At 46.5% G+C, this 24,856-nt stretch overlaps 1 protein-coding gene across 1 annotated transcript in view; it reads left to right on the top strand.

Annotated features, from left to right (window-relative positions):
• Nucleotides 1-4,687: 4,687 nt before the first annotated feature.
• The window catches only part of MAP3K21 (mitogen-activated protein kinase kinase kinase 21), a 451,782-nt gene continuing 431,613 nt past the window's right edge, over nucleotides 4,688-24,856 (top strand). Inside the window, exon 1 of the mRNA XM_030198129.1 lies at nucleotides 4,688-5,812. Coding sequence (XP_030053989.1) covers nucleotides 5,032-5,812 — 781 coding nt within the window. The 5' untranslated portion in view covers nucleotides 4,688-5,031. The remainder of the gene's footprint in view (nucleotides 5,813-24,856) is intronic.

Raw genomic sequence — 24,856 nt, 5'->3', positions numbered from 1 at the left:
TACTGCAACTGTCCCTACTGCCTTTAAACATGCTGTGGTCATACCTCTCCTAAAGAAGCCTTCACTCGACCCTACTTGTCCCTCTAATTACCGACCCATCTCCCTCCTCCCTTTTCTCTCCAAATTACTTGAGCGTGCTGTTCACCACCGCTGCCTTGATTTTCTCTCCTCACATGCTATTCTTGACCCACTACAATCTGGTTTTCGCCCTCTCCACTCAACCGAAACTGCACTTACTAAAGTCTCCAATGACCTATTACTGGCTAAATCCAGAGGTCTCTATTCCATCCTCATTCTTCTTGATCTTTCCACTGCTTTTGACACTGTCGATCACAGCATACTCCTCGATACCCTGTCCTCACTTGGATTCCAGGGCTCTGTCCTTTCCTGGTTCTCTTCCTACCTCTCCCTCCGCACCTTCAGTGTTCACTCTGATGGATCTACTTCTATCCCTCTGCCTGTCGGCGTACCTCAGGGTTCTGTTCTTGGTCCCCTCCTCTTTTCTATCTACACTTCTTCCCTTGGTTCATTAATCTCATCCCATGGCTTTTCCTACCATCTCTATGCTGATGACTCCCAAATCTACCTTTCTACCCCTGATATCTCACCTTGCATCCAAACCAAAGTTTCAGCGTGCTTGTCTGACGTTGCTGTCTGGATGTCTCAATGCCACCTGAAATTAAACATGACCAAAACCGAGCTTCTCATTTCCCCCCCCCAAACCTACCTCCCCACTCCCCCCATTTTCTATTTCTGTTGATGGCTCTCTCATTCTCCCTGTCTCCTCAGCTCGAAACCTTGGGGTCATCTTTGACTCTTCTCTCTCCTTCTCTGCTCATATCCAGCAGATCGCCAAGACCTGTCGTTTCTTTCTTTACAACATCCATAAAATCCTCCCCTTTCTTTCCGAGCACTCTACCAAAACCCTCATCCACACCCTTGTCACCTCTCGTTTAGACTACTGCAATCTGCTTCTTGCTGGCCTCCCACTTAGTCACCTCTCCCCTCTCCAATCGGTTCAAAACTCTGCTGCCCGTCTCATCTTCCGCCAGGGTCGCTTTACTCATACTACCCCTCTCCTCAAGTCGCTTCACTGGCTCCCTATCCGTTTTCGCATCTTGTTCAAACTTCTTCTACTAACCTATAAATGTACTCACTCTGCTGCTCCCCAGTATCTCTCCACACTCGTCCTTCCCTATACCCCTTCCCGTGCACTCCGCTCCATGGATAAATCCTTTTTATCTGTTCCCTTCTCCACTACTGCCAACTCCAGACTTCGCGCCTTCTGTCTCACTGCACCCTACGCCTGGAATAAATTTCCTGAGCCCCTACATCTTGCCCCATCCTTGGCCACCTTTAAATCTAGACTAAAAGCCCACCTCTTTAATATTGCTTTTGACTCATAACCACTTGTAACCACTCGCCTCCACCTACCCTCCTCTCCTCCTTCCTGTACACATTAATTGATTTGATTTGCTTACTTTATTTTTTGTCTATTAGATTGTAAGCTCTTTGAGCAGGGACTGTCTTTCTTCCATGTTTGTGCAGCGCTGCATACGCCTTGTAGCGCTATAGAAATGCTAAATAGTAGTAGTAGTAGCCTTCATGTGCATGTAAAAATGGATTTATATATCATGACATATCATAAGGATTACAGTAGGCCGTAGAACATTAATACACCTAATGGAAAACTAAAAAGCTGGATTAGTACAGATCAATCCTACACAGTGCATTGCAGTAGTCCAGATGACTTATTACCATTGACTGTATTAGGGTACGGAATATGTATCTTGGGAAGAAAGGTTTTACTCTTTTGAGTTTCCACATAAGTCTAGCTGCAGTGCTCTGGGCTGTCTGAAGTTTCTTGATTATTTGCTCTTTGCAGCCGGCGTAGAGTGCGTTGCAGTAGTCTAGATGACTGAGCACCATTGATTGTACCAGGTTACGGAAAACAGTCCTTGGGATGAAAGGTCTTACTCTTTTTTCTTTTTCTTTTTTAATTTATATATTTTTATTAGTCAAACAGTTTAAGAACAATCCGGAGCCACAGACTCCCACGACATTCCAAAAGGTCTTACTCATTTTAATTTCCACATTGAGTGGAACATCTTCTTGGTTGTGTTTTTTGCGTGGCTCTCGAGTGTTAGGTGTCGGTAACTCCAAGAATTTTTAGGGTGTCCGAAATTGGAAGGTTCAGATTTGATGTGTTAATGGCGGTGAATTTGTTCTTGTTATGTTGAGAGGTGAGTATTAGGCATTGGGTTTTTTCTGCGTTAAGTTTCAGCTGAAATGCATCCGCCCATGAATGCATGATCTGGAGACTTTGGTTGATGTCATTGGAAATGTCTTTTAGGTCTTGTTTGAATGGGATGCAGAACGTTATGTCATCTGCGTATTTGTATGGGTTGAGGTTTTGGTTTGATAATAGTTTGGCCAAGGGAGTCATCATTAAGTTGAATAGAGTCGGCGAGAAGGGGGATCCTGTGGGACTCCGCATTCAGGTATCCATGTGGCTGAAGTAATCGAGTTAGATGTCACTTGGTATGATCGTGTGGTTAGGAATCCCTTGAACCAATTGAGGATGTTACCTCCAATTCCGAAGTACTCAAGGATATGTAGTAGTATTCCATGATCAACCATGGTGGCGGGAGGTGGGGATGGTGCTGGGCAGGTCTGTGCCAGAGCCAGTGGTGGGAGGCGGGACTGGTGGTTGGGAGGCGGGGATAGTGCTGGGCAGACTTACACGGTCTGTGCCCTGAAAAGGACAGGTACAAATCAAGGTAAGGTATACACAAAAAGTAGCAAATATGAGTTTATCTTGTTGGGCAGACTGGATGGACCGTGCAGGTCTTTTTCTGCCGTCATCTACTATGTTACTATGTCAAAAGCGTTTGACATGTCAAATTGTAGAAGTAATATGTTATTTCCAGTTGCAATCGATTGTTTGAATTTGGTCATGAGAGTAACTAGTACTGTTTCAGTACTGTGGTTAGACCGAAATCCTGACTGGGAGTCGTGGAGTATTGACAATTTATTTAAATAGTTTGTGAGTTGTTTGGTCACTAACCCTTCCGTTAGTTTGGTTATTAAGGGAATGGATGCTACTGGCCTGTAGCTGGTTAGTTCACTGGCATTTTTCTTTGCGTCTTTGGGTATGGGGGCGAGTAGAATGTTTCCGTTCTCCTTCGGGAAGAGTCCATTTTGTAACCTATAATTCAAGTGTTTGGTTATGTCTGTCATGAATTGTTGAGGAGCAGATGTCATAAGGTTGTTTAGTTTGCAATGGGATTTGGCAAATCTTTTGAGCGTTTGGGAGACGATATCCTCTGATAGTGTCTTGAAGTTGGTCCAGGTTCTGTCTGCTGGGTAAATGCCGGGGTCTGGATCTAGACATTCAAGGAGTTCAGCATAGTCGATGGTCCTTGTGTTATACTAAATGTATACTTTCTCATGTATTCTCACTATTCATGATGTATTGTAAGCCACATTGAGCCTACAAAGAGGTGGGATAATGTGGGATACAAATGCAACAAATAATACTGACAGGTATCTTAAGTCGCAGTTGTACGATTTTCTCGTTGAAGTATTTCGCAAGATTGTCTGCTCCTGGTGCGTCTTTGCTGTTGGTTGTGACTAGTGTAGTATCTAGTAGTTTATTCACGAGTTGGAAGAGTTTTTGTGTGTCCTTGTAGTTTGGTCCAATTACAGTTTTGTAATATAATCTTTTAGTTTGTCTTATGGTATAGTTGTATTTTCTTTGGAGTTGTTTCTAGGCGTTAAGTGTGGGGTTGTCTTTCTTTTTATTCCATGCACGTTCTAACCTTCTAACTTATGTTTTAATTTTTTTCAGCTCTTCATTGAACCATGGTATTGAATTCTTTCTATATGAGGTTCTGGTTTGGGTTGGAGCAATGTTGTCTAATATGGATCTGCATCTGTCGTCCCATTCTAAGAGGAATTGGATTGTATCTGCTTTTATTGTCCATTCATTGTAGTAGAACTGTTGCCAGAATATTACTGGGTCTATTTTTCCTCTCGTGGTATAGGTTTTTCGTTCTTGTTTATTCGGTGAGTCTTTTGTTCGCCATTGGAGGGAGATGTTTGCTTTACCAGCACACCACTGTATAAATGTCATAAATAAATAGATAGAAACTCTGAATGTTGAGCACCGGATTCTCATAATATAGTCTGTTTTAGATAGTGGCCCTTTACCAGGAGATAAAAATCTCAGCATGAATATAACGAGCTAGGGTGTCCCTATAACTAGCCCCTCCAAATGACACACTGATTACGATTTATAACAAATTACTACTCTATCTATGAAAAGTTAATCCTTTATTATACTTCCTCTGTGTACATCCGTATGATGCACAAGTTGGTATGTTCGAAAATATAGGTGAGATTAAATACAAATGCTACGTACCAACAATAAAGAGCGAGAACGTGGATACAGCAGCTCATAGGTTTGCTTGCTTTGTTTTGAGACTACAGCGATGACGGCTGCGCGGGGAAGAGGAAACTGATAATAACCTTATCGGTTTCAACGTTTTGACGTCACTTGGTCTCTTGGCTATTAAACCTCCTTGCTTGGTGACGAGTCTCTTAATGTTTGCGTGTTCTCTGCTCGCCTTGCCCACGTGGGACGAGCTAAGCCAACCACGGCTCAGTGTTGGTCGAGTAACCGGTGGGTGGTGGAGGAGTTCTTTGATGAGCTTGTGCCGGGCGGTAGAAGTGGAAGTTTGAAAGAAGTTCCTAAAGCTATGGGGTTGCTCGTGAGTACGCAAAGTTAATACTAGGCGGCCAAGAAGGCGAGTCGTGGAGGCGCACAGGTTGTCTCTTTAGTAGCCGCGTTTAAAAGTAGTGCTCCGGTGGGGTGCGCACAGGTGATGCGCCTCTCCGGGCGCCCCAACCAGGGCCAAGCGGCCGCCGGTGACCACACGTTGCCAAAGCTGCTGCTTGTTTTACGCTCTCTCATCCGAGGTCCCCGCCGTTTACACTCCTTAGGGCATTGCCGGGCCCGGTACCGACCTGATGACTTGTCAGGCAGCCTCACTGGCCGGCGCCCGCCCTCGTCGTTCCGCATCCTTGTCTCCATCCACCCGTGGCTGCGACGAGCCGCGTCTCTGGACTGCACTCTACGATTTCGAAGGCAGCGGGGAGGACGAGTTGAGCCTGCGGCGGGGCGATTTGGTGGAAGTTCTCTCCAAGGACTCGGCTATCTCCGGCGATGAGGGTTGGTGGACGGGTAGGATCCGCCAGCGCGTTGGCATCTTCCCCTCCAACTACGTTACTTACAAGCCTGGCCGCTATCGCCGGCTGCCCCAGGTTGAGGCAGGACTCTGCGGCGGCAAGACCTCCCCGGTGGCCCTGGCATCCTCTGGTGGTGTCCTGGACTCCCTGGTGCAGATCGACTTTGGACAGCTGGAGCTGAAGGAGATAATTGGCGTGGGTGGTTTCGGTAAAGTGTACCGGGGCACCTGGGCGGACCGGGAGGTAGCCGTCAAAGCGGCCCGACAAGACCCGGACGAGGATGTAGCCACGACGGGGGGTCATGTGAAGCAGGAAGCCCGGCTCTTCTCCATGCTTAAACACCCCAACATTATCCAGCTGGAAGGGGTGTGCTTGCAGGAGCCCAACTTTTGCTTGGTTATGGAGTATGCCCGAGGTGGCTCCCTCAACCGGGCTCTGGCTGGACGCAGGATCCCACCCCACATTCTGGTCAGCTGGGCCGTGCAGATTGCTAGTGGTATGCAATACCTGCACGAGGAAGCTGTTGTGCCCATCATTCATAGGGACCTGAAGTCTAGCAACGGTAAGTTCAGTTATTTACTAGGCCTAGTAGGAACTTAACACATTTAATTTGTTTTATTGGTTTTCCTTGTCAGAAAAACAGCCTGGATGAATGTTATTTTCAGGAAGAATAGAGTGTGGTGTGAGACTTAAAAGTAGTTATCTCATAGCTAGGTAGAAGAATAATGAAAATATAGTGCAAGTAATCAGAAAAATAGCATTCCCGGTGTACTGGTTAGTAGTTATAGCATTAGTGGTTACATTTTCAAGCCCTTTGTATAGTATTTTCAGGCTCTTGCACCCTCATGATCAAAAGCAAACGCTGGCGCTAGAGGCTGTTAGCGCAGTACTAGCTAACTCCACATGATCAGAGCCCACGCGCTCAAGAGCTCTTTGCGCAGGTAGTATGCAAATGCATGCTAAACAGGGCTTAGCGCATTCATCGCCAACGATCAGCGGCCAGCGCGCCAAAGTTTGAACTTCATCTGCCATTTGGACGCCCAATCCCCTAGTTTCATGAGGTCTTCTTGTAATCTTTCGCACTCCTGCGACGAGACGACCCTGGATAACTGTGTCATCTGCGAATTTAATTACCTTGCTAGTTACTCCCATCTAGAGTTCATTTATAAATATTTTAAAAAGCAGCGGTCCCAGCACAGACCCCTGAGGGACCCCACTAACTACCCTACTCCATCGAGAATAATGACCATTCAACCCTACTCTCTGCTCCTATCTTTTAACCAGCTCTTAATCCATAATAATACACTGCCTCTGATCCCATGACTCTCCGGTTTCCTTTAGAGTCTTTCATGAGGCACTTTGTCAAACGCCTTCTGAAAATCTAGATACACAATATCGACCTGCTCCCCTTTGTCCACATGTTTGTTCACCCCCTCGAAAAAATGCAGTAGATTTGTGAGGCAAGACTTCCCTTCACTAAATCCGTGCTGACTTTGTCTCAGTAGCCTATGCTTTTCAGCCTGTAGCCCTATCCAATAACCAACCAACCATGGCCTCATTCTCGTCCTTTCCTGAGATCACAGAGGACGAAACCTTCCGCCTTCTTTTCTCTTCGAAATGCACCACCTGTTCCTCCGATCCCATCCCCACCAACCTACTTAACACCATCTCTTATACTGTTACCCCTCCATCTGTCGCATCCTTAACCTTTCCCTCTCCACTGGAACTGTCCCTGACACCTTCAAGCATGCCGTAGTCACACCTCTCCTAAAAAAAAAACCATCACTTGACCCTCCCCTTCCTCTCCAAAATACTTGAGCGCGCGCCGTTCACAGTCGCTGCCTTGATTTTCTCTCCTCTCAGGCCATCCTAGATCCACTTCAATCTGGTTTTCGCCCTCTACACTCGACAGAAACAGCACTCTCTAAAGTCTGCAATGACCTGCTCCTCGACAGATCCAGAGGCCACTATTCCATCCTCATCCTCCTCGATCAATCCGCTGCGTTTGACACTGTCGATCATGATTTACTTCTTGCCACACTGTCCTCTTTCGGGTTCCAAGGCTCTGTCCTTTCCTGGTTCTCCTCTTATCTCTCCCACCGCACCTTCAGAGTACACTCTCATGGATCTTCCTCCACTCCCATCCCACTATCTGTTGGAGTTCCTCAGGGATCTGTCCTTGGACCCCTTCTCAATCTACACCTCTTCCCTAGGCTCACTGATCTCATCTCATGGCTTTCAGTATCATCTTTATGCTGATGACACCCAGCTATATCTCTCCACACCACACATTACTGCGGAGACCCAGGCCAAGGTATCGGCCTGCTTATCCGACATTGCTGCCTGGATGTCCAACCGCCACCTGAAGCTGAACATGTCCAAAACCGAGCTCCTCGTCTTTCCACCTAAACCCACCTCTCCTCTTCCTCCACTCTCTATCTCAGTTGATAACACCCTCATCCACCCCGTCCCATCTGCCCGCAACTTCGGAGTCATCTTCGATTCCTCCCTCTCCTTCTCTGCGTATATCCAACAGACTGCCAAGACCTGTCGCTTCTTCCTCTTCAACATCAGCAAAATTCGCCCTTTCCTCTCTGAGCACACCACATGAACTCTCGTCCACGCTCTCATTACCTCTCGCCTTGACTACTGCAACTTACTTCTCACCGGCCTCCCACTTAGCCATCTATCCCCCCTTCAGTCCGTTCAGAACGCTGCCACACGTCTTATATTCCGCCAGAACCGATATACTCACATTACCCCTCTCCTCAAGTCACTTCACTGGCTTCCGATCAGATACCGCATACAATTCAAGATTCTCCTCCTTACCTACAAATGCACCCGGTCTGCGGCTCCTCACTACCTCTCTACCCACATCTCCCCCTATGTTCCCGCCCGTAACCTCCGCTCACAGGACAAATCCCTCCTTTCAGTTCCCTTCTCCACCACTGCCAACTCCAGTCTCCGCTCATTCTGCCTTGCCTCACCCTATGCTTGGAACAATCTTCCTCAACCAAGCCCCCTCCCTACCCATCTTCAAATCTCTGCTTAAAACTCACCTCTTCAATTCTGCTTTCGGCACCTAACCTTTCGTGTAATATAGTATGCCCTATCAGACGGACTCTACACTTGTCTTTAGATTGTTTAGATTGTCTTTAGATTGTATACCTGTCTTTTAGATTGTAAGCTCCTTGAGCAGGGACTGTCCTTCCATGTTAAATTGTACAGCGCTGCGTAACCCTAGTAGCGCTTTAGAAATGTTAAGTAGTAGTAGTAATAGCCTCCACCATTTTTCACAGCACCGACGTCAGACTCACTGGATCTCCTCTGGAACCCTTTTTGAAAGTCGGCGTTACATTGGCCACCCTCCAATCTTCCGGTACCACACCTGTTTTTAGGGATGAATTACATATTACTAACAGTAGCTCCACAAGTTCATTTTTCAGCTCTATTAATACTCTTGGATGAATTCCATCGGGTCCTGGTGATTTACTACTCTTCAGTTTGCAGAACTGCCCCATTACATCCTCCAAGTTTACAGAGAAATCATTTAGTCTTTCTGACTCGTCTGTTTCAAATACCTTTTATGGCACTGGTATCCCTCCCAAATCCTCGGTGAAGACCGAAGCAAAGAATTAATTCAATTTCTCCGCTACGGCTTTGTCTTCCCTGATCGCCCACAGTTATCCAGCGGCCCTACCGATCCTTAGCCAGCTTCTTGCTTTTAATATACCTAAAAAATTTTTTGCTATGTGTTTTTGCTTCTAACGCTAACAGTTTTTTTCAAAGTCCTTCTTAGCCCTCCTTATCTCCTTTTTGCATTTGGCTTGACATTCCTTATGTTTTATTGTCTTCAGTCGGTTCCCTTCTCCATTTTCTGAAGGATTGTTTTTTGGCTGTAATAGCTTCCTTTACCTTACTGTTTAGCCACGCCGGCTGACGTTTGGTCTTTTTTTCCTCTTTTTTTTTTTCTAATACGCGGAATATATTTGTCCTGTACTCTAGGATGGTGTTTTTGAACAGCATCCACGCCTGGTTCAAGTTTTTTACCCTTTCAGCTGTTCCCTTCAGTCTTTTTTTCACAGTTCTTCTCATTTTATTGTAATCTCCTTTTCTAAAGTTAAACGCTGGTGTATTTGATTTCCTGAGTTCACTTCATAGCCAATATCAAAACTGATCATATTATGATCACTGTTATCAAGTGGCCCTCATACTGTTACCCCCTGCACCAGATCATGAGCGCCACTAATGATTGTCTAGTATTTTTCCTTTTCTTGTGGCTTCTGAACCAGCTGTTCCATGAAGCCATCCTTGATTTCATTAAGAACTTTCACCTCCCTTGCGTGTACTGATGTTTCATTAACCCAGTCTATATCTGGGTAATTGAAGTCACCCATTAATATTACATTGCCCTTTTTATTCGCTTCCCTAATTTCCCTTGTCATTGCTGCATCCATCTGCTCGTCTTGGCCAGGCGGACGGTAGTACACTCCTATCACCGTCCTTTTCACGTGGAATTTCAGTCCTCAAGGATTCCAATAGGGGTTTTGTCTCCTGCAGTATTTGCAGCCTATCTGAGTCAAGGTTCTCATTTACATACAGTGCTACCCCTCCTCCAATCCTATCCACCCTATCGCTACGATATAATTTGTAGCCCTGTATGATTGTGTCTCATTGGTCTCGGAGATGCGTATAATATCCAGTTTTTCATTGTGTGCAATGTACTCCAGCTCTCCCATCTTATGCCTCAGGTTCCTGGCATTTGTGTATAGACATTTCAGTGTATGCTGCTTCCGTTTTTTTTTATTACGTTTAATACATGGCATTATTATGTTTTCTGTCTGGTCATTATTAATTTTATTTAAGCCTATCTGATCCTCTATGATTTATTTGTCATTCTTACAAGTAACCCTTTTTTCCCTATCTGGGTGATATCCTCAGAAGATACCTTCTCCCGAAACTGTCGGCCTTCCCCCTGTTTCTAGTTTAAAAGCTGCTCTATTTCCTTTTTAAAAGTTGACGCCAGCAGCCTGGTCCCACCCTGGTTAAGGTGAAGCCCATCAGATTGGAACAGGCTCTCCCTTCCCCAGAACGCTGACCAGTTCCTGACAAATCCAAAACCCTCCTTTCCACACCATCGTCTCAACCACGCGTTGAGACTTCGGATCTCTGCCTGTTACTTGGGCCCTGCGCGTGGATCAGGTAGCTTTTAAGAAAATGCTACCCTGGAGGGTCTGGATTTGAGCTTCCTTCCTAAGACTGTCATAGTAATGCTTGAATGTTTTCACTTATATACACTGTCAGCTAGCACATTTGCTTATTTCCGATCTGACGAAGAAGGGAAACCTTCGAAAGCTAATCAAGAAATGTATTAAGTTATGTCCAATAAAAAAGGTATCATCTTATTTTCTTTTCCATGTTTTATTTTGTTTGATTTCTATTGATAACCTTAAGAGTGGACTAACACGGCTACCACACTCCTTAGCTTCCTTCCTAAAAGCCTATATTTAGCTTCCAGAACCTCTCTCCCACATTTTCCTATGTCGTTGGTACCCACGTGTACCAAGACGGCCGGCTCCTCCCCAGCACTATCCAAAATCTTGTCTAGGTCCCCCGTAAGGTCCGCCACCTTTGCACCAGGCAGGCAAATCACCAGGCGATTCTCACGTCCACCAGCCACCCAGCTATCTAATGATTGAGTCGCCAACTACAGCAGCGGTCCTATCTTTTCCCCTGTGGGCTGTAATTGGAGACATATCCTCGGTGCGAGAGGATAGTACATCCCCTGGTGGGCAGGTCCTGGCTACAGGAGTACTTCCTACTTCACGAGGGTGATGCTGTCCTTCTAGGAGACCTCCCTCCTCCAAGGTAGCACAGGGGTTACCAGACTGGAGGTGGGACTTCTCTACAACATTCCTGAAGGTCTCCTCTGTCTCCCTCAGCTCTACGAAGTCTGGTACTCTAGCCTCAAGAGAATGGACACGTTCTCTGAGAGCTAGGAGCTCTTTGCATCGGGCACACACACATGACATCTCACCAACTGGGAGATAATCATACATGTGACACAATGCAAAAGACTGGATAGCACCCTTCTCGCTGCTGGACTGCTGACGCCATCTTAGTGTTTTTGAGTTTTTTCAATAATTTCAAACTTGCTACAGTATTAAGGATATTAGCCTAATATAAAAGTGTCTTTTAGTTTATATAGTACTAGTAAAAAAGGCCTGTTTCTGACACAAATGAAACGGGCGGTAGCAAGGTTTTCCTCAGAGTGTGTATGTTTGAGAGAGTGTATGTGAGAGAGAGCGCATGTGCAAGTGTGTGTGTGACAGAGAGTGTTTGGGTGCGAGTGTGTGTGTGAGAATGAGTGTGCACCATGGGCCCCCCCTCCCTCCCTCCGAGTTCCAGGGTCATCTTCCCTCCCTTCCTTCCAGTTCCAGCACACCTCCCTAAAAATGTTAGAAGTCAACTTCGCTTAAGAAGTCGGGGTTATGGCGGCCGTCAGCAACGGTAAAAGGTGTGCAGGCTCGGCCCTTCTCTCTCAGCTCTGGTCCCGCCCTCATTTCCTGTTTCCGCAAGGGCGGGATTAGAGCTGAGAGAGAGAGAAGGGCCGAGCCTGCACGCCTTTTACCGCTGCTGCCGGCCACCGTAAACCTGACTTAGTAAGTCAAGATGTCTTAAAATTTGGAGGGAGGGGGCATGGAACTGGAAAGGAGGAAGGGAGGGACGATGACACCCTCATGTGTGTGATGTTGCGTTCCGTGGCCTGGCAACTCTGCAGCGTTCCCTTCCAGTGATTGGTCACTGCTGTTTGTGACGAACCCAGAAGTACGTTATGTCAGTTCAGGAGATGGGTACAGCAGGAGCACGAATGCTTCAAGGCTTCACTTTCACGGAGTCAGCTTCAGAACATTGGAGGTGCTTTTTATTATATAGGATATTATGATTTATTTAGTGTTTTCTTTTTAGATTGTCATGAAATGTATTTAAACTCTGTAAGAGCACTCCTTGCTTGCTACCCTAATTACAATAACTATAAATGAAGTGTTGTCCTAGGGGTGGTCAGGAAGACAGAATCTAGCAGGCGCTGCAGGATCTAGTTTAATCTGTTAATGCACTGGTACAAAGTTTTTAAAACTAAGTGGAAAAGACTATGGAGATTAGTTGATTAAAATTGCTTTTTATATTTTTATTTTGCCTAACACTAACCTACAATTCCTCCTTTAAACCCCAGTTTTTAAGTTCCCAAAGCACAAAGCAAAATAGCGTTCACTTACCAGAGAAATGTCGTCCTCTCTCGGAACTTCTCAGAAAGAAAGTTCAGTGGGACCTTTCCTCTTTATATAGTTTTGAATCTAAGGGACCTTTTTTAAACAGGCTCTTTGAAGGTAACTCAGCAACCTATGCAAGTGTTCTACTTCCCCACACCTTAACACTTAATTGAGGTTGCTGGATGAGCTACCTCTCCAGCAGCCAAGGAACAGAAAATAACTGCCTTTTAGAACAAGAGTTTTTGGCTGTTTAGTTTCTACCTGTAGAAAAGGTTTGTTTACCATAGCAGAGGCAGATTCACTGAAGAAATAGTGCTAAATCATCATAAAGGACAGGTTTTTTTTTCTTTTCCCAGAGGCAGGAAGTCCAATTGCCATGTGTCAGAAGAGATAACAGATCCACAAGATGACCCCAGAGGTTTGGGGGGGGGGGGGGGGGGGGGGAGGGACATGGCACCACCAGGTGTACCCCAACAGATCAGTAGAGCCACATTAGAACTCTCAGCTCAACAAAGCTTGAGGGAATAAGCTAGGAGCAGGCACCAAACCAGAGCTGCACAGGAGATGTCCATCCACCTGCTGAGATAAAGAGAATACTGAAAGTGAGGCTGCTGCACAATATCCTTTATGCCAGAGCTCTGGTGTTCTCTATCTCCATCTGCAGGTAGGGAGACGTAACCCAGTCATCTCTGGATTGATCTGTGGGACCTAATGGAAAAGATCTTTTAAATAAATCCTTAAGTGGTCGTCTTGATAATTTCTCTGACCTTCCTCAGTATTATGGAATGTATCCCACCTGGCCTCATAGCCAGGAGAGCAGCAATCAGCTACAGGAGGCCCCCCCATGCCGATTACAAAGATGGAAACTGCCCCAATGCAGGAAGGGCAGACAGATCTGATAGCATTGCTAAGCTGCTAGCAGACATCTGAGCCCTGCTTCCCCTACACAAGTTGACTTCAGCCCAGAGCTCCAACATCTCAGTCATTCCCCTGGTCTCAGGTGTATGGGTTATAAGGGGTGGACAGATGGGGACCACAGTGTTGAGTCACATGCCTCACCCAGTGGACACTAAAAAAGAACGCCTGTCAGGTCTGATCCAGGGAGTCAGAAACCTGAGAGCAGTCATTAGGCTGAACCTTGCTATGTAACCTCAACCAGTATAGCGGGGAGCTAAGCCACAGACCAGGAGCACCTGACTATAGAGCTGTGGGCTGTGCTGCTGGGGGATCTTCTGAGCTAGTTTGACTGACGGGGCTAAAGCTGTTTGTGTTTAAAAAAAGTTTCTTTTTCTTAAAACTGTCTGACTCTGTATCTTAACTAAATCTAGCATTAAAAAAAACACCAAAAAGCAACAAATAAAAATGTTCTTTCACTTTTGGGTCTGTCCTCTGAGTCTCCTTAAAGCCTCTTTACCTATTCTATACTAGCTAGTATAAATTTTTGGGCTAGTAATTTCTGTTAAAACTGTGTTCAGTTTCTGTGCTGGTAATTTGCCTTTTCCTTCTGCTGGAGTGATTCCTGTGTTGGGGGGGGGGGGGGGGCTGGGCTGCCTGGAAGGAGTTCTCTAGGGCTGAGTTTAGTTCCTGAGAGGGTGCTGAGAAACGTACCTTAAAAGATAGGATTCCAGCAGGGGTCTGGGTTGCTCTGCTCACCCCCCCCCCCCCCCCCCCCCAAGGATATGTCTCCAAGTGCTGCCCGGGAGGGAAAGGTTAGGACAACTGTTGTAGTTGGTGATTCGATCATTAGGCATATAGATAGCTGGGTGGCTGGTGGACGTGAGGATCGCTTGGTGACTTGCCTGCCTGGTGCGAAGGTGGCGGACCTCATGTGTTACCTAGATAGGATTTTAGGAGTCGGCTGTGTTGGTACATGTGGGTACCAATGACATAGGAAAATGTGGGAGAGAGGTTCTGGAAGCCAAATTTAGGCACTTCAGTAGAAAGCTCAAATCCAGATCCTCTAGGGTAGTATTTTCCGAAATGCTATTCGTTCCATGCGCAGGGCCCAAGAGACAGCTACAGCTCTGGAGTCTCAATGCGTTGATGAGACGATGGTGCAGGGAGGAGGGTTTAAGATTTGTTAGGAACTGGGCAATATTCTGGGGAAGGGAGAGCCTATTCCAAAAGGATGGACTCCACCTTAACCAGGGTGGGACAGGCTGCTGGCTTTGGCAATTTAAAAAGGAGATAGAGCAGCTTTTAAACTAGAAATGTGTTCAGCGCTGCATGCATCTGGTAGCGCTATACAAATGTTAATAAATGGGGGGAAGGCCGACAGTCACTCAAAAGTGCATGGTTCAGGATAAGGTATCTTCCAAAGATATCACCAAAACAGGGACGATAGGGTATCCTGATAGTGAGGTTGCAAAAGAGACAATAGTAGATCAGGTGTCCTTAAAAATGAAAATCAGACAAAAGATTGCAAATTAATACTGTCAAGTACTAAGCATGATGTAAATAGGAACAACAAACATAGTTTGAAATGTTTATATGCGAATGCCAGGAGCCTAAGAAATAAGATGGGAGAGTTAGAATATATTGCACTAAATGGAAAATTAATAGGCATCTCTGAGACCTGGTGGAAGGAGGATAACCAGTGGGACACAAAAACATCCAAATACTATGCCGTTAGAATGGGATTCTGTCATTAAGGATTCCTTAGATACTATTGCTTCTGAGAGCGTTCAAAAAGTTAGATTGACTGACTAAACCTAGTCCTTGGTACAGTGCAATGTGTAGACATTTTGAAATAATCTGAAGAATCATGAACCTTCTGTAAAGTCTAATTTGAAAGAGGCTTTAAGATGATATATGCACTGAGGCACAAAAAGGCTGCTTATTGCCTCCGTTGTTGGCATTGATTTGGTTGACTGAAGCTAGTCCTTGGTACAGTGATTTTCACAATAATTTAAAGAGAGCCATTTTGAAATGATCTGGACAAAGAATCTTGAGCCTTCTGTAAAGTCTAATTTGAAAGAAGCTTTAAGATATTATATGCGCCAAGGCAAAAAAGTCTTCTTATGCCTCCTTTATTGGCCCTGATTTGGTTGATTCAGAAACATTATTTGCACTGGTGAATGATCTTCTTTCTCTTCCTGATCCTGATAAACAGATTCTTAAAGTACAACCTAGTGCACAAGAATTGGCTGACTTAGTCTAAAAACTTTGAGATGTTCTTATTGAGCATCAACTACAGTCATCTGACTCGCATTCAGTGGGTTCTGTTTCTAAAAGTTACTACTGTAGATCAATTATGGGCTTCTTTTGATCCTATAACTCGATCTTCAATCATTATTGCCAAAATTATCATCTTGTGTTTGATATCAACCTATTTTGTTTAAAGATCCACCTAGTATTGTAATGCTTTTGTTTTGTGATCTTATGGTCAGGAATCCTTTGAACCATTTGAGAACAACGAACGAGGACAGATCTCCACCATGGATACCTGAGTGTGGAGTCCCCCAGGGATCTCCTCTCTCACCAACATTATTCAACCTAATGATGATACCTCTAGCCAAACTACTAGCCAATCAAAACCTCAACCCCTACATTTATGCAGATGACGTCACAATTTACATCCCATTCAAACATGAGCTAAACGAAATCGCCAACGAGATCAACAAAAGCCTCCAAATAATGCACACCTGGGCAGATGCATTCCAACTAAACACTGTCTTGTACTCACCTCACAACATAACACAAAAAACTTCAATACCATAATCGCACCATACTGTTCCCTTCCGATCTCACAAAACTTGAAAATACTTGGAGTCACCATTGATCGAAACCTAACTCTTGACGCCCACGCGAAAAACACGACGAAAAAGATGTTCTACACCATGTGGAAACTCAAAAGAGTAAAACCTTTCTTCCCGAGATACATCTTCCGTACCCTGGTACTGTCAATGGTAATAAGTCATCTGGACTACTGCAATGCACTATACGCCGATTGCAAAGAACAGACAATCAAAAAACTCCAAACTGCCCAGAACACGGCTGCCAGACTCATATTTGGAAAAACTAAATATGAAAGCGCAAAACCCCTAAGAGAGAAACTTCACTGGCTCCCACTTAAGGAACGCATTACATTCAAGATCTGCACGATTGTACACAAAATCATTCATGCAGACGCCCCAATCTACATGCTAAACCTCGTGGACCTATCTCCCAGAAACACCACAAGATCATCATGCAAATTTCTCAATCTGCACTACCCCATCTGCAAAGGACTTAAATATAAACTGATGCATGCCACCACCTTCTCTTACATGAGCACACAGCTGTGGAATGCATTACCTACAGACTTGAAAGCAATCAACGAAACAACTATCTTTCGAAAATCTCTGAAAACATTCTTCTTCAACAAGGCCTACAATGAGAACCTATAACCTCACTAAGTCACCTCACTCTCTCCTCCCTTCCTAATCGCCACACATTACTAACTGTATCTGATATCCTGATATGACAATGTTATCAAATCTATGTAAGCCACATTGAGCCTGCAAATAGGTGGGGGAATGTGGGATACAAATGCAATAAATAAATAAAATTAAAAAAATCTTCAATCATTATTGCCAAAATTATCATCTTGTTTGATATCAATCTATTTTGTTTAAAGATCCACCTAGTATTGTAATGCTTTGTTTTGTGACCTTCTTTAATTCCTTATTGACATCTAGGAAACTTCTGGAAGAGATGGGTTCAATTGCCCTTACTCCTATACCAAAAGCTCAGAATTTGGATTTATCTTTTCTAGTTGTAGACCAATAGTGGGAATTCCACTGCTTACTGGAGACATCGGTCACTCGTCAGCTATCTAATTATATTGATTTTCATGTTTTCACACATCTCAGTTTGGTTTCAGATCTCAGTTCTGAATCCCTCTTACTGGTTATAACAATTATTGTTAGAGTATTTAAGGGAAAAACAGATTGTTGTACTTGAGTGGATCATGATTTACTGAACTAGATTGAGTAGTTTAGGTCTGACTGGTCTAGTGTTGAACTTGTTTAAATCCTTAAAATCAAGCGTGGTACCGGAAGATTGGAGTGTGGCCAATGTTAACGCCAATTTTTAAAAAAGGTTCTAGAGGAGATCCGGGAAATTTTAGACCGGTGAGTCTGATGTCTGTGCCGGGCAAAATGGTAGAGAGTATCATAAAGAACAAAATTACACAGCATATTCAAAAGCATGGATTAATGAGAGAAAGCCAACATGGATTTAGTGAAGGGAAACCTTGCCTCACCAATCTACTACATTTCTTTGAAGGGGTGAACAAACATGTGGATAAAGGTGAGCCGGTTGATATTGTGTATCTGGATTTTCAGAATTTGTTTGACAAGGTACCTCATGAAAGACTCCAGAGGAAATTGGAGAGTCGTGGGATAGGAGGTAGTGTTCTATTGTGGATTAAAAACTGGTTAAAAGATAGAAAACACTGAGAGTAGGGTTAAATGGTCAGTATTCTCAATGGAGAAGGGTAGTTAGTGGGGTTCCCCAGGGGTGTGTGCTGGGACTGCTGCTTTTTAACTTATTTATAAATGACCTAGAGATGGGAGTAACTAGTGAGGTAATTAAATTTTGCTGATGACACAAAGTTATTCAAAGTCGTTAAAAAGCGGGAGGATTGTGAAAAATTACGAGAGGACCTTACGAGACTGGGCGTCTAAATTTATTTGGATTTTGTTCACACCTTTTTCAGTAGTAGCTCAAGGTGAGTTACATTCAGGTACACTGGATATTTCTCTGTCCCAGGAGGGCTCACAATCTGTTTGTACCTGAGGCAATGGAGGGTTAAGTGACTTGCCCAAGATCACAAGGAGTAGCAGTGGGATTTGGACTGGCCACCTCTGGATTTCAAGACCGTTGTTCTAACCACTAGGCCACTTCTCCACTCCACTAAATGGCAGATGACGTTTAATGTGAGCAAGTGCAAAGTGATGCATGTGGGAAAGAGGAACCTGAATTATAGCTACGTCATGCAAGGTTCCACGTTAGGAGTCACAGACCAAGAAAGGGATCTAGTTGTCGTCGATGATTCGTTGAAACCTTCTGCTCAGTGTGCTGCGGCAGCTAAGAAAGCAAATAGAATGTTAGGTATTATTAGGAAATGAATGGAAAACAAAAATGAGGATGCATTTAGGGAGTAGAAACCCACGAGAGACTTTTGTGTTAGGCGGTGAGAGTCTGATAGGTACTGAGGGGGAGAGGGATCTTGGGGTGATAGTATCTGAGGATCTGAAGGTGACGAAACTGTGTGACAAGGTGGTGGCCATAGGCGAGAAGGTTGCTAGGCTGTATAGAGAGAGGTGTGATCAGCAGAAGGAAGGAAGTGTTGATGCCCCTGTACAAGTCATTGGTGAGGCCCCACCTGGAGCATTGTGTTCAGTTTTGGAGGTCGTACCTTGCGAAGGATGTTAAAAAAAAAAATGGAAGCGGTGCAAAGAAAAGCTACGAGAATGGTATGGGATTTGCGTTCCAAGACGTATGAGCAGAGACTTGCTGACCAGAACACGTATGCCCTGGAGGAACAGGGGTGATATGATACAGACGTTCAAATACTTGAAAGGTATTAATCCGCAAACAAATCTTTTCCAGAGATGGGACAGCGGTAGAACGAGAGGACATGAAATGAGATTGAAGGGGGGCAGACTCAGGAAAGATGTCAGGAATTATTTTTTCACGGAGAGGGTGGTGGATGCTTGGAATGCCCTCCCGCGGGAGGTGGTGGAGATGAAAATGGTAACGGAATTCAAACATGCGTTGTATATGCATAAAGGAATCCTGCGCAGTAGGAATGGATCCTCAGAAGCTTAGCCGAAATTGGGTGGCGGAGCAGGTGGGGGAAGAGGGGTTGGTGGTTGGGAGGCGAGGATAGTGGAGGGCAGAGTTATACGGTCTGTGCCAGAGCCAGTGGTGAGAGGCGGGACTGGTGGTTGGGAGGCGGGAAATACTGCTGGGCAGACTTGTACGGTCTGTGCCCTGAAAAAGGCACGTACAAATCAAGGTAAGGTATACACATATGAGTTTATCTTGTTGGGCAGACTGGATGGACCATGCAGGTCTTTTTCTGCCGTCATCTACTATGTTACTATCCTGCTTATAATCGAAAGAGAAAAACGCCTATATAGCGACCCAAATAGACGTTTATCTCCCAAAAACGAATAAATCAGTATAATGGAAAGAGAAATTTTAGAGCGTCCGTGGCGCACGTACGTTCAGAGAAAAACGCCCAAATAAGGGGCGTGTCAGGGTGTGTTAGGGGCGGTGTTACGAGGTGGTCGTCTACAACGTATAATGGATAGCGAAATGGCTCTGGTTGGGCGGGAACATGGGCGTCATTGGTTAGACCCGAAATAAAAGCGTCCACAGTAAGGGGAAAATCGTCTTCAGACCCATTAGCGATTGTGTGGAGTTGGAGAGTGGCGAGATCGTTGTTGGGAGAGCTGAATTGGTGGTTGCAGAGAGAAAGCTGAGTGTATTGAGTACTTGTTACGTTCGTCTGTGTGCTCTGCCTCTTTTGTGTCTTACCCTTTGACCTTTCCCTACTCCTTGCTCTATCGCCCCCTTCCCCTCCCCCTATCCCTCTCCATTCACTGTTCCCACGTGTATACTGTAGTCCTTGAACTCCGTTTGTCTCTGTGTTCTTGTACTGTTTGGTGAGTGAGTGGCCAGAGGGCGTGGTGGCTGGAACTGAGACATCTGTGTGCTGTTTTTGTTTTACTACTAGTACTAATACTTGCACTGGTGGGGACATGGATGCAGTTAATGTACTGGTGGCTGGCATGGTACAGGAAGAGGGCACACACCGCAGGAGGTATTCACGGCCCTGAGTGTTCAGGCCCCGCACCACCTTCCTACAACTCACTGACCAGCAGTGTCTAACAAGGTTCAGGTTTGATAGGGACAAATGTTAAGTAGTAGTACCATTGTGCAGCTTTGTGAGCAGCTGAAACCCCTTCTTCAGCCCCAGACACGTAGGAATAACCCTATCCCTGTCCACCTCAAAATCTGTCCTGGCCACTGGGAGTTTTCAATCTGTATTAGCTGCTAACACAGGGCTCACCCAGGCTTCTATTTCACACTGAGGCTCATTTTCAAAGCACTTAGCCTCCCAAAGTTCCATAGAAACCTATGGAACTTAGCCTCCCAAAGTGCTTTGAAAATATGCCTCACTGTCTCACCCAGTTCCTGGATGCCTTTCTAACTCACACCTCTCACTACATCACTCCCCCCCCCCCCCCCCCCCCAGGCTCTGCACAACAACATGGCTGCCTTCTATGCTGTTGCTAGATTCCTCTTGGTCATAGGTGTGATTGACTGCACACACATCCCACTCAGACCCCCCCCCCCCCCCCCCGTCCACACGAAGCCACCTACAGAAACAGAAAGGCATTTCATTCTATGAACATGCAAGTAGTATGTGATGCCCAGGGGGAGATATTAGACGTGTGTGCCAGGTACCCCGGTTCCACCCACGATGCCTACATCCTACAGCACTCGGACATGTTCCGCAGGTTTGAGCGAGGGGAGTTCACTGGTGGATGGCTACTAGGTAAGTGCAACATGGATGTACCCATACTATACCTCCTCCACTGGGCAACCCTCCGCCCTGGCTTCCTCCACTTCACAACCCACTATCCTAATCCCCCCTCCCCCCCGTACCTTCTCCAAACAATACACCCTCATCTATCTCATTCTGTTTTTCTCCAAAGGTGACCGAGGCTACCCGCAGAGGACATGGCTCATATCCCCCGTGGTCCACCCACAACCAGGGGCAGAAGAAACCTACAACAGGAGACATCGCAGCACCCGGGGGATCATTGAGCGGACCTTTGGCCTGTTGAAAAACTGGTTCTGCTGTCTGGACCGGTCTGGAGGAGAGCTGCTCTACAGTCCAGAAAAGGTGGCCAAGATCTTTGTGGCGTGCTGCATGTTGCACAATTTGGCCCAGCGCAGAGGACAGCCTCTCCCAGAGGAGCCACAGCCATCAGAGGAGGCCCCAGATGAGCAGGAGGAGGAGCCCCCTCCACCCCCAGCCCACAGAGCAGAGCTCAATGCTTACCAGCTTTGGCGTAAGAGCAAGACAAAGACTCACTTTCATGCAAAACTTGTTTCAATAAGTGCACATTTATTTATATTAAGTGCATAAGTGTTCACCCCCCCCACCACCACCCCCTCCTACCAACCCTCACCCTCCAGCATGTGCCATCACTTTCCCCGTCCCCTCCCCCGGACTTCCTTTGCAGCTGGTGCTGCAGGGGGAAGTATCTTCACACTCTACTGATGTGCTGCTCCCACTGTCGTCCTACGTATCCACACAGCAACCTGCGGCTTTGGCTGCGGTGTGGAAATCTGGCCACCTTGTTGGCTGTAGCCTGGCCACAGGACCCAGAATGGGAGCTGGTTTGGTGGTGGGTGCTGCAGTAGTGGCTGTGGAGGCGGACGATCGCAACGCCCACCTCTTAGCTGGTGGTTGCTGCCCACTGGAGGAGGAAGTGGATGGCAGGTCTTGCTGGAGTAGGTGGTGTCACCTGAGGGCGCAGGCCTTCAATGGTGTGCTGCAGCTGTTGGAGTTGCTGGAGCACCTTTTGGTGGGCTTGCTGGTGCGCCTGGAGGGCTTCCCGCTGCACCTGCAGTGCTTCCCGCTGCAGCTGTAATTTTTCCTGCCGGTACTCCTCCAGGCGCACATTGTGCCTCAGCAAATCAGTGGCCAGCCGCAGGAGTTGCTGCCGTTGGCTGGATGGCCTGTGGCGAGGAGCTGGCCCCCTATATGCATACTCATCAGCAGAGTCAACCAGTGGTGGAGGTGCCGCCTTTGCTGGTGGTGCTGGTGGAGGTTGAGCCTCTACTGCTGGTTCAGCTGCTGCAGGTGGTGGTGGTACAGGCTGTACTGGTGCAGGTGGTGGTGGTACAGGCTGTACTGCTGCTGCAGGCAGTGGAGGTTGAGGCTGTCCTGCTGATGTAGGCCTTTGTTGGGCTTGCAGGCCACTAGGGCCAGCCTCCTCAGAGTCATCACCTGTATAGCACAAGGGTGAGGAAGTGTGTTAGTGAAAATAACCCACTTTTGTCTTTCAGCATTCATATACATTGGCCCCCAAACTGCTGACCCAGCAAAGAGATGGTGAGGAGGAAAGGAATTGACACCGATGTGAAAGAGAGCCCCACAGGCAGCTGGGTAGAGGTGGTGGACGGACAGCCAAGAGAAGGACACCGCTCACAACTTTGTGGACAAGCTGTTTGTTGTATATTAGTTAAAGTGAAGGATATTTCAGCATGTCTTGTGTTTCTACTGACTTGCTAGACTGCTTAGAACTGCTTTATTACCCCCATTACAGGCTCCTTAATTTGCATGCATGTGGCCCACACTCACTAGAGCAGTGATGGCGAACCTTTTAGAGACCGAGTGCCCAAACAGCAACCCAAAACCGAATTATTTATCGCAAAGTGCTGGTACTCATTATGGGTGGGGACACCACATATGACTCCACCCCTATGATAGCCACACCCCTTACACCAGCCATGGCGCATATAAACAGACATCATTGAAAATATTATACTAGTGTAGGAGAAAAAAATAACATGACTTTCTTCCATTATAAATCATTTCTGTAAGCTGTTACAGCTCCAGTATGCCCAGTGCAAAATAAGACAGCAGATGTAAATTCTCCAATTCGACATATTCCAAACACTAAAATGAAAATAAAATGATTTTTCCTACCTTTGTTGTCTGGTGATTTTGTTTTTCTATCCATATTGGTTCTAGTCGCTGATTCTGCTGCTCTCTATCTTTTCTCTTAACTCCGTTTCCAGGGCTTCCTTTCCATTGATTTCTTTACTTTCCTCCTTTCTTCTTCATTTCTTGCCCTCCATCCATGTCCAGCAACCATCCTCTCCCCTCCAGCCATAAATGTCCAGCAGCAGCAGGCTTCCCTCCCACCCAGCACCCACCATGAGGCTTCCCTCGCACGCGGCAGCAGCAGCAGGCCTCCCTCCCACCCAGCAGCACCAGGCCGGCATCCCGCCCTCCCTCCAACCCAACGAGCATCAGGCCGCCCGCCCGTCCTCCCTCCCTCCCAGCACCAGGAACCCCGCTCTTCCTAAAATTTAAAAAGCGTACCTCCAACCTCCTCAGTCGGGGTTAAGGCGGCGTGCGTCGGCAGCGAAGCGCCTGTGCTTCGCTCGACGGGCCTTCGGCCTTCCCTGTCTCTCAAGCTCTGGTCCCGCGGGTGAGTCAGGAAGTCAGGACAGCATCATAAAGATGGTCGTTTATGAGCACACCCGCTGAAACTCGCTGCCCCTCCTCCTGCCCCCCACCTCCTGGCCCCAACTTGTACAACACAGTTTAGTGCAGTAGAACAGATAGCCCAGCTTCATAATCGTCAACCTACCTGAGCCCTCAGGCTCTGCCGAGGTGTCAAGGGACCCTATTCTGTGGATGCCCTCCTGGGGTAGGAGGGAGTGGACCATGAGCTCCTTGTTTGTGTCATGTGGTGGGGGATGGGCACCAGCCTTGCGCCTCACATCCCTCCTCAGCTTCCGCCACTTGCGCTTGCAGTCCTCCACGTCCCTTGCACAATGGAAGACTGCATTGACGCTGTCACGTACCCCCTCCCACTCTCGCTGTTTGGTGGTTGCAGCCAGCCTCTGCCCTGTGGGAGCAAAGAGATTTTGGTGCCGTTGGTGGATCTCCTGCACCAGTAGCTCTACCTCTCCATCTGAAAAATTTCCCTTCCGGGTTGGGGGCTGATGCGGCGGCATTGTACCAATGGGGTTTCGAAAATACGGAGTGGGCGTTTAGTCGCCAGGGACGCTCATTTTGGACAGGGGATAGGCGTTCCAGATATGGGCGGTTTCTTTTCGATTATACACACATTTCCTAGACGTCTCCAGCTGAGGTAGCGATTAGGCCCGTGTGATTTCGATTATGGGTACATTAGTATGGGCGTCCCCACCTGCCTTCCCTTTCTTCATTGCCATTTAAACCGCCATTTTCTGTGCTGGGACGTTGCCGGTTGTTCTTAACATTCGTTTACAGAGTTTTACCCTCACTTATAATAAGGTTTGTGTTTGGTAATGTATGCTTGGGTACACCTGTGTATTTTGTGGGGGGGTGGGGGGGTTGTGATTAGGGCTGGCCCTCAGCCACCATGCCTTCCGTTTCCACTCTTCCACATCCCCTGAGCCTCCCTTACTTTCTCCCATTCTCTCTGCCTGGTTGTAGCAGGCAGTCTGAGGTGGCGAAGAAATTGCTAAAATCGGCCCAAATCAAGCACCCCTCGGTAAGGGTCAGGTCACTGAGGCAGACGTCCAGCTAATATTCCAGAAGGTAGAAG

The sequence above is a fragment of the Microcaecilia unicolor genome, chromosome 3, assembly GCF_901765095.1.
Source record: "Microcaecilia unicolor chromosome 3, aMicUni1.1, whole genome shotgun sequence".
NCBI classification, from domain to species: domain Eukaryota; kingdom Metazoa; phylum Chordata; class Amphibia; order Gymnophiona; family Siphonopidae; genus Microcaecilia; species Microcaecilia unicolor.
Note: the sequence above shows the minus strand (reverse complement) of the source record. Positions and strands in the feature narration are given on the sequence as shown.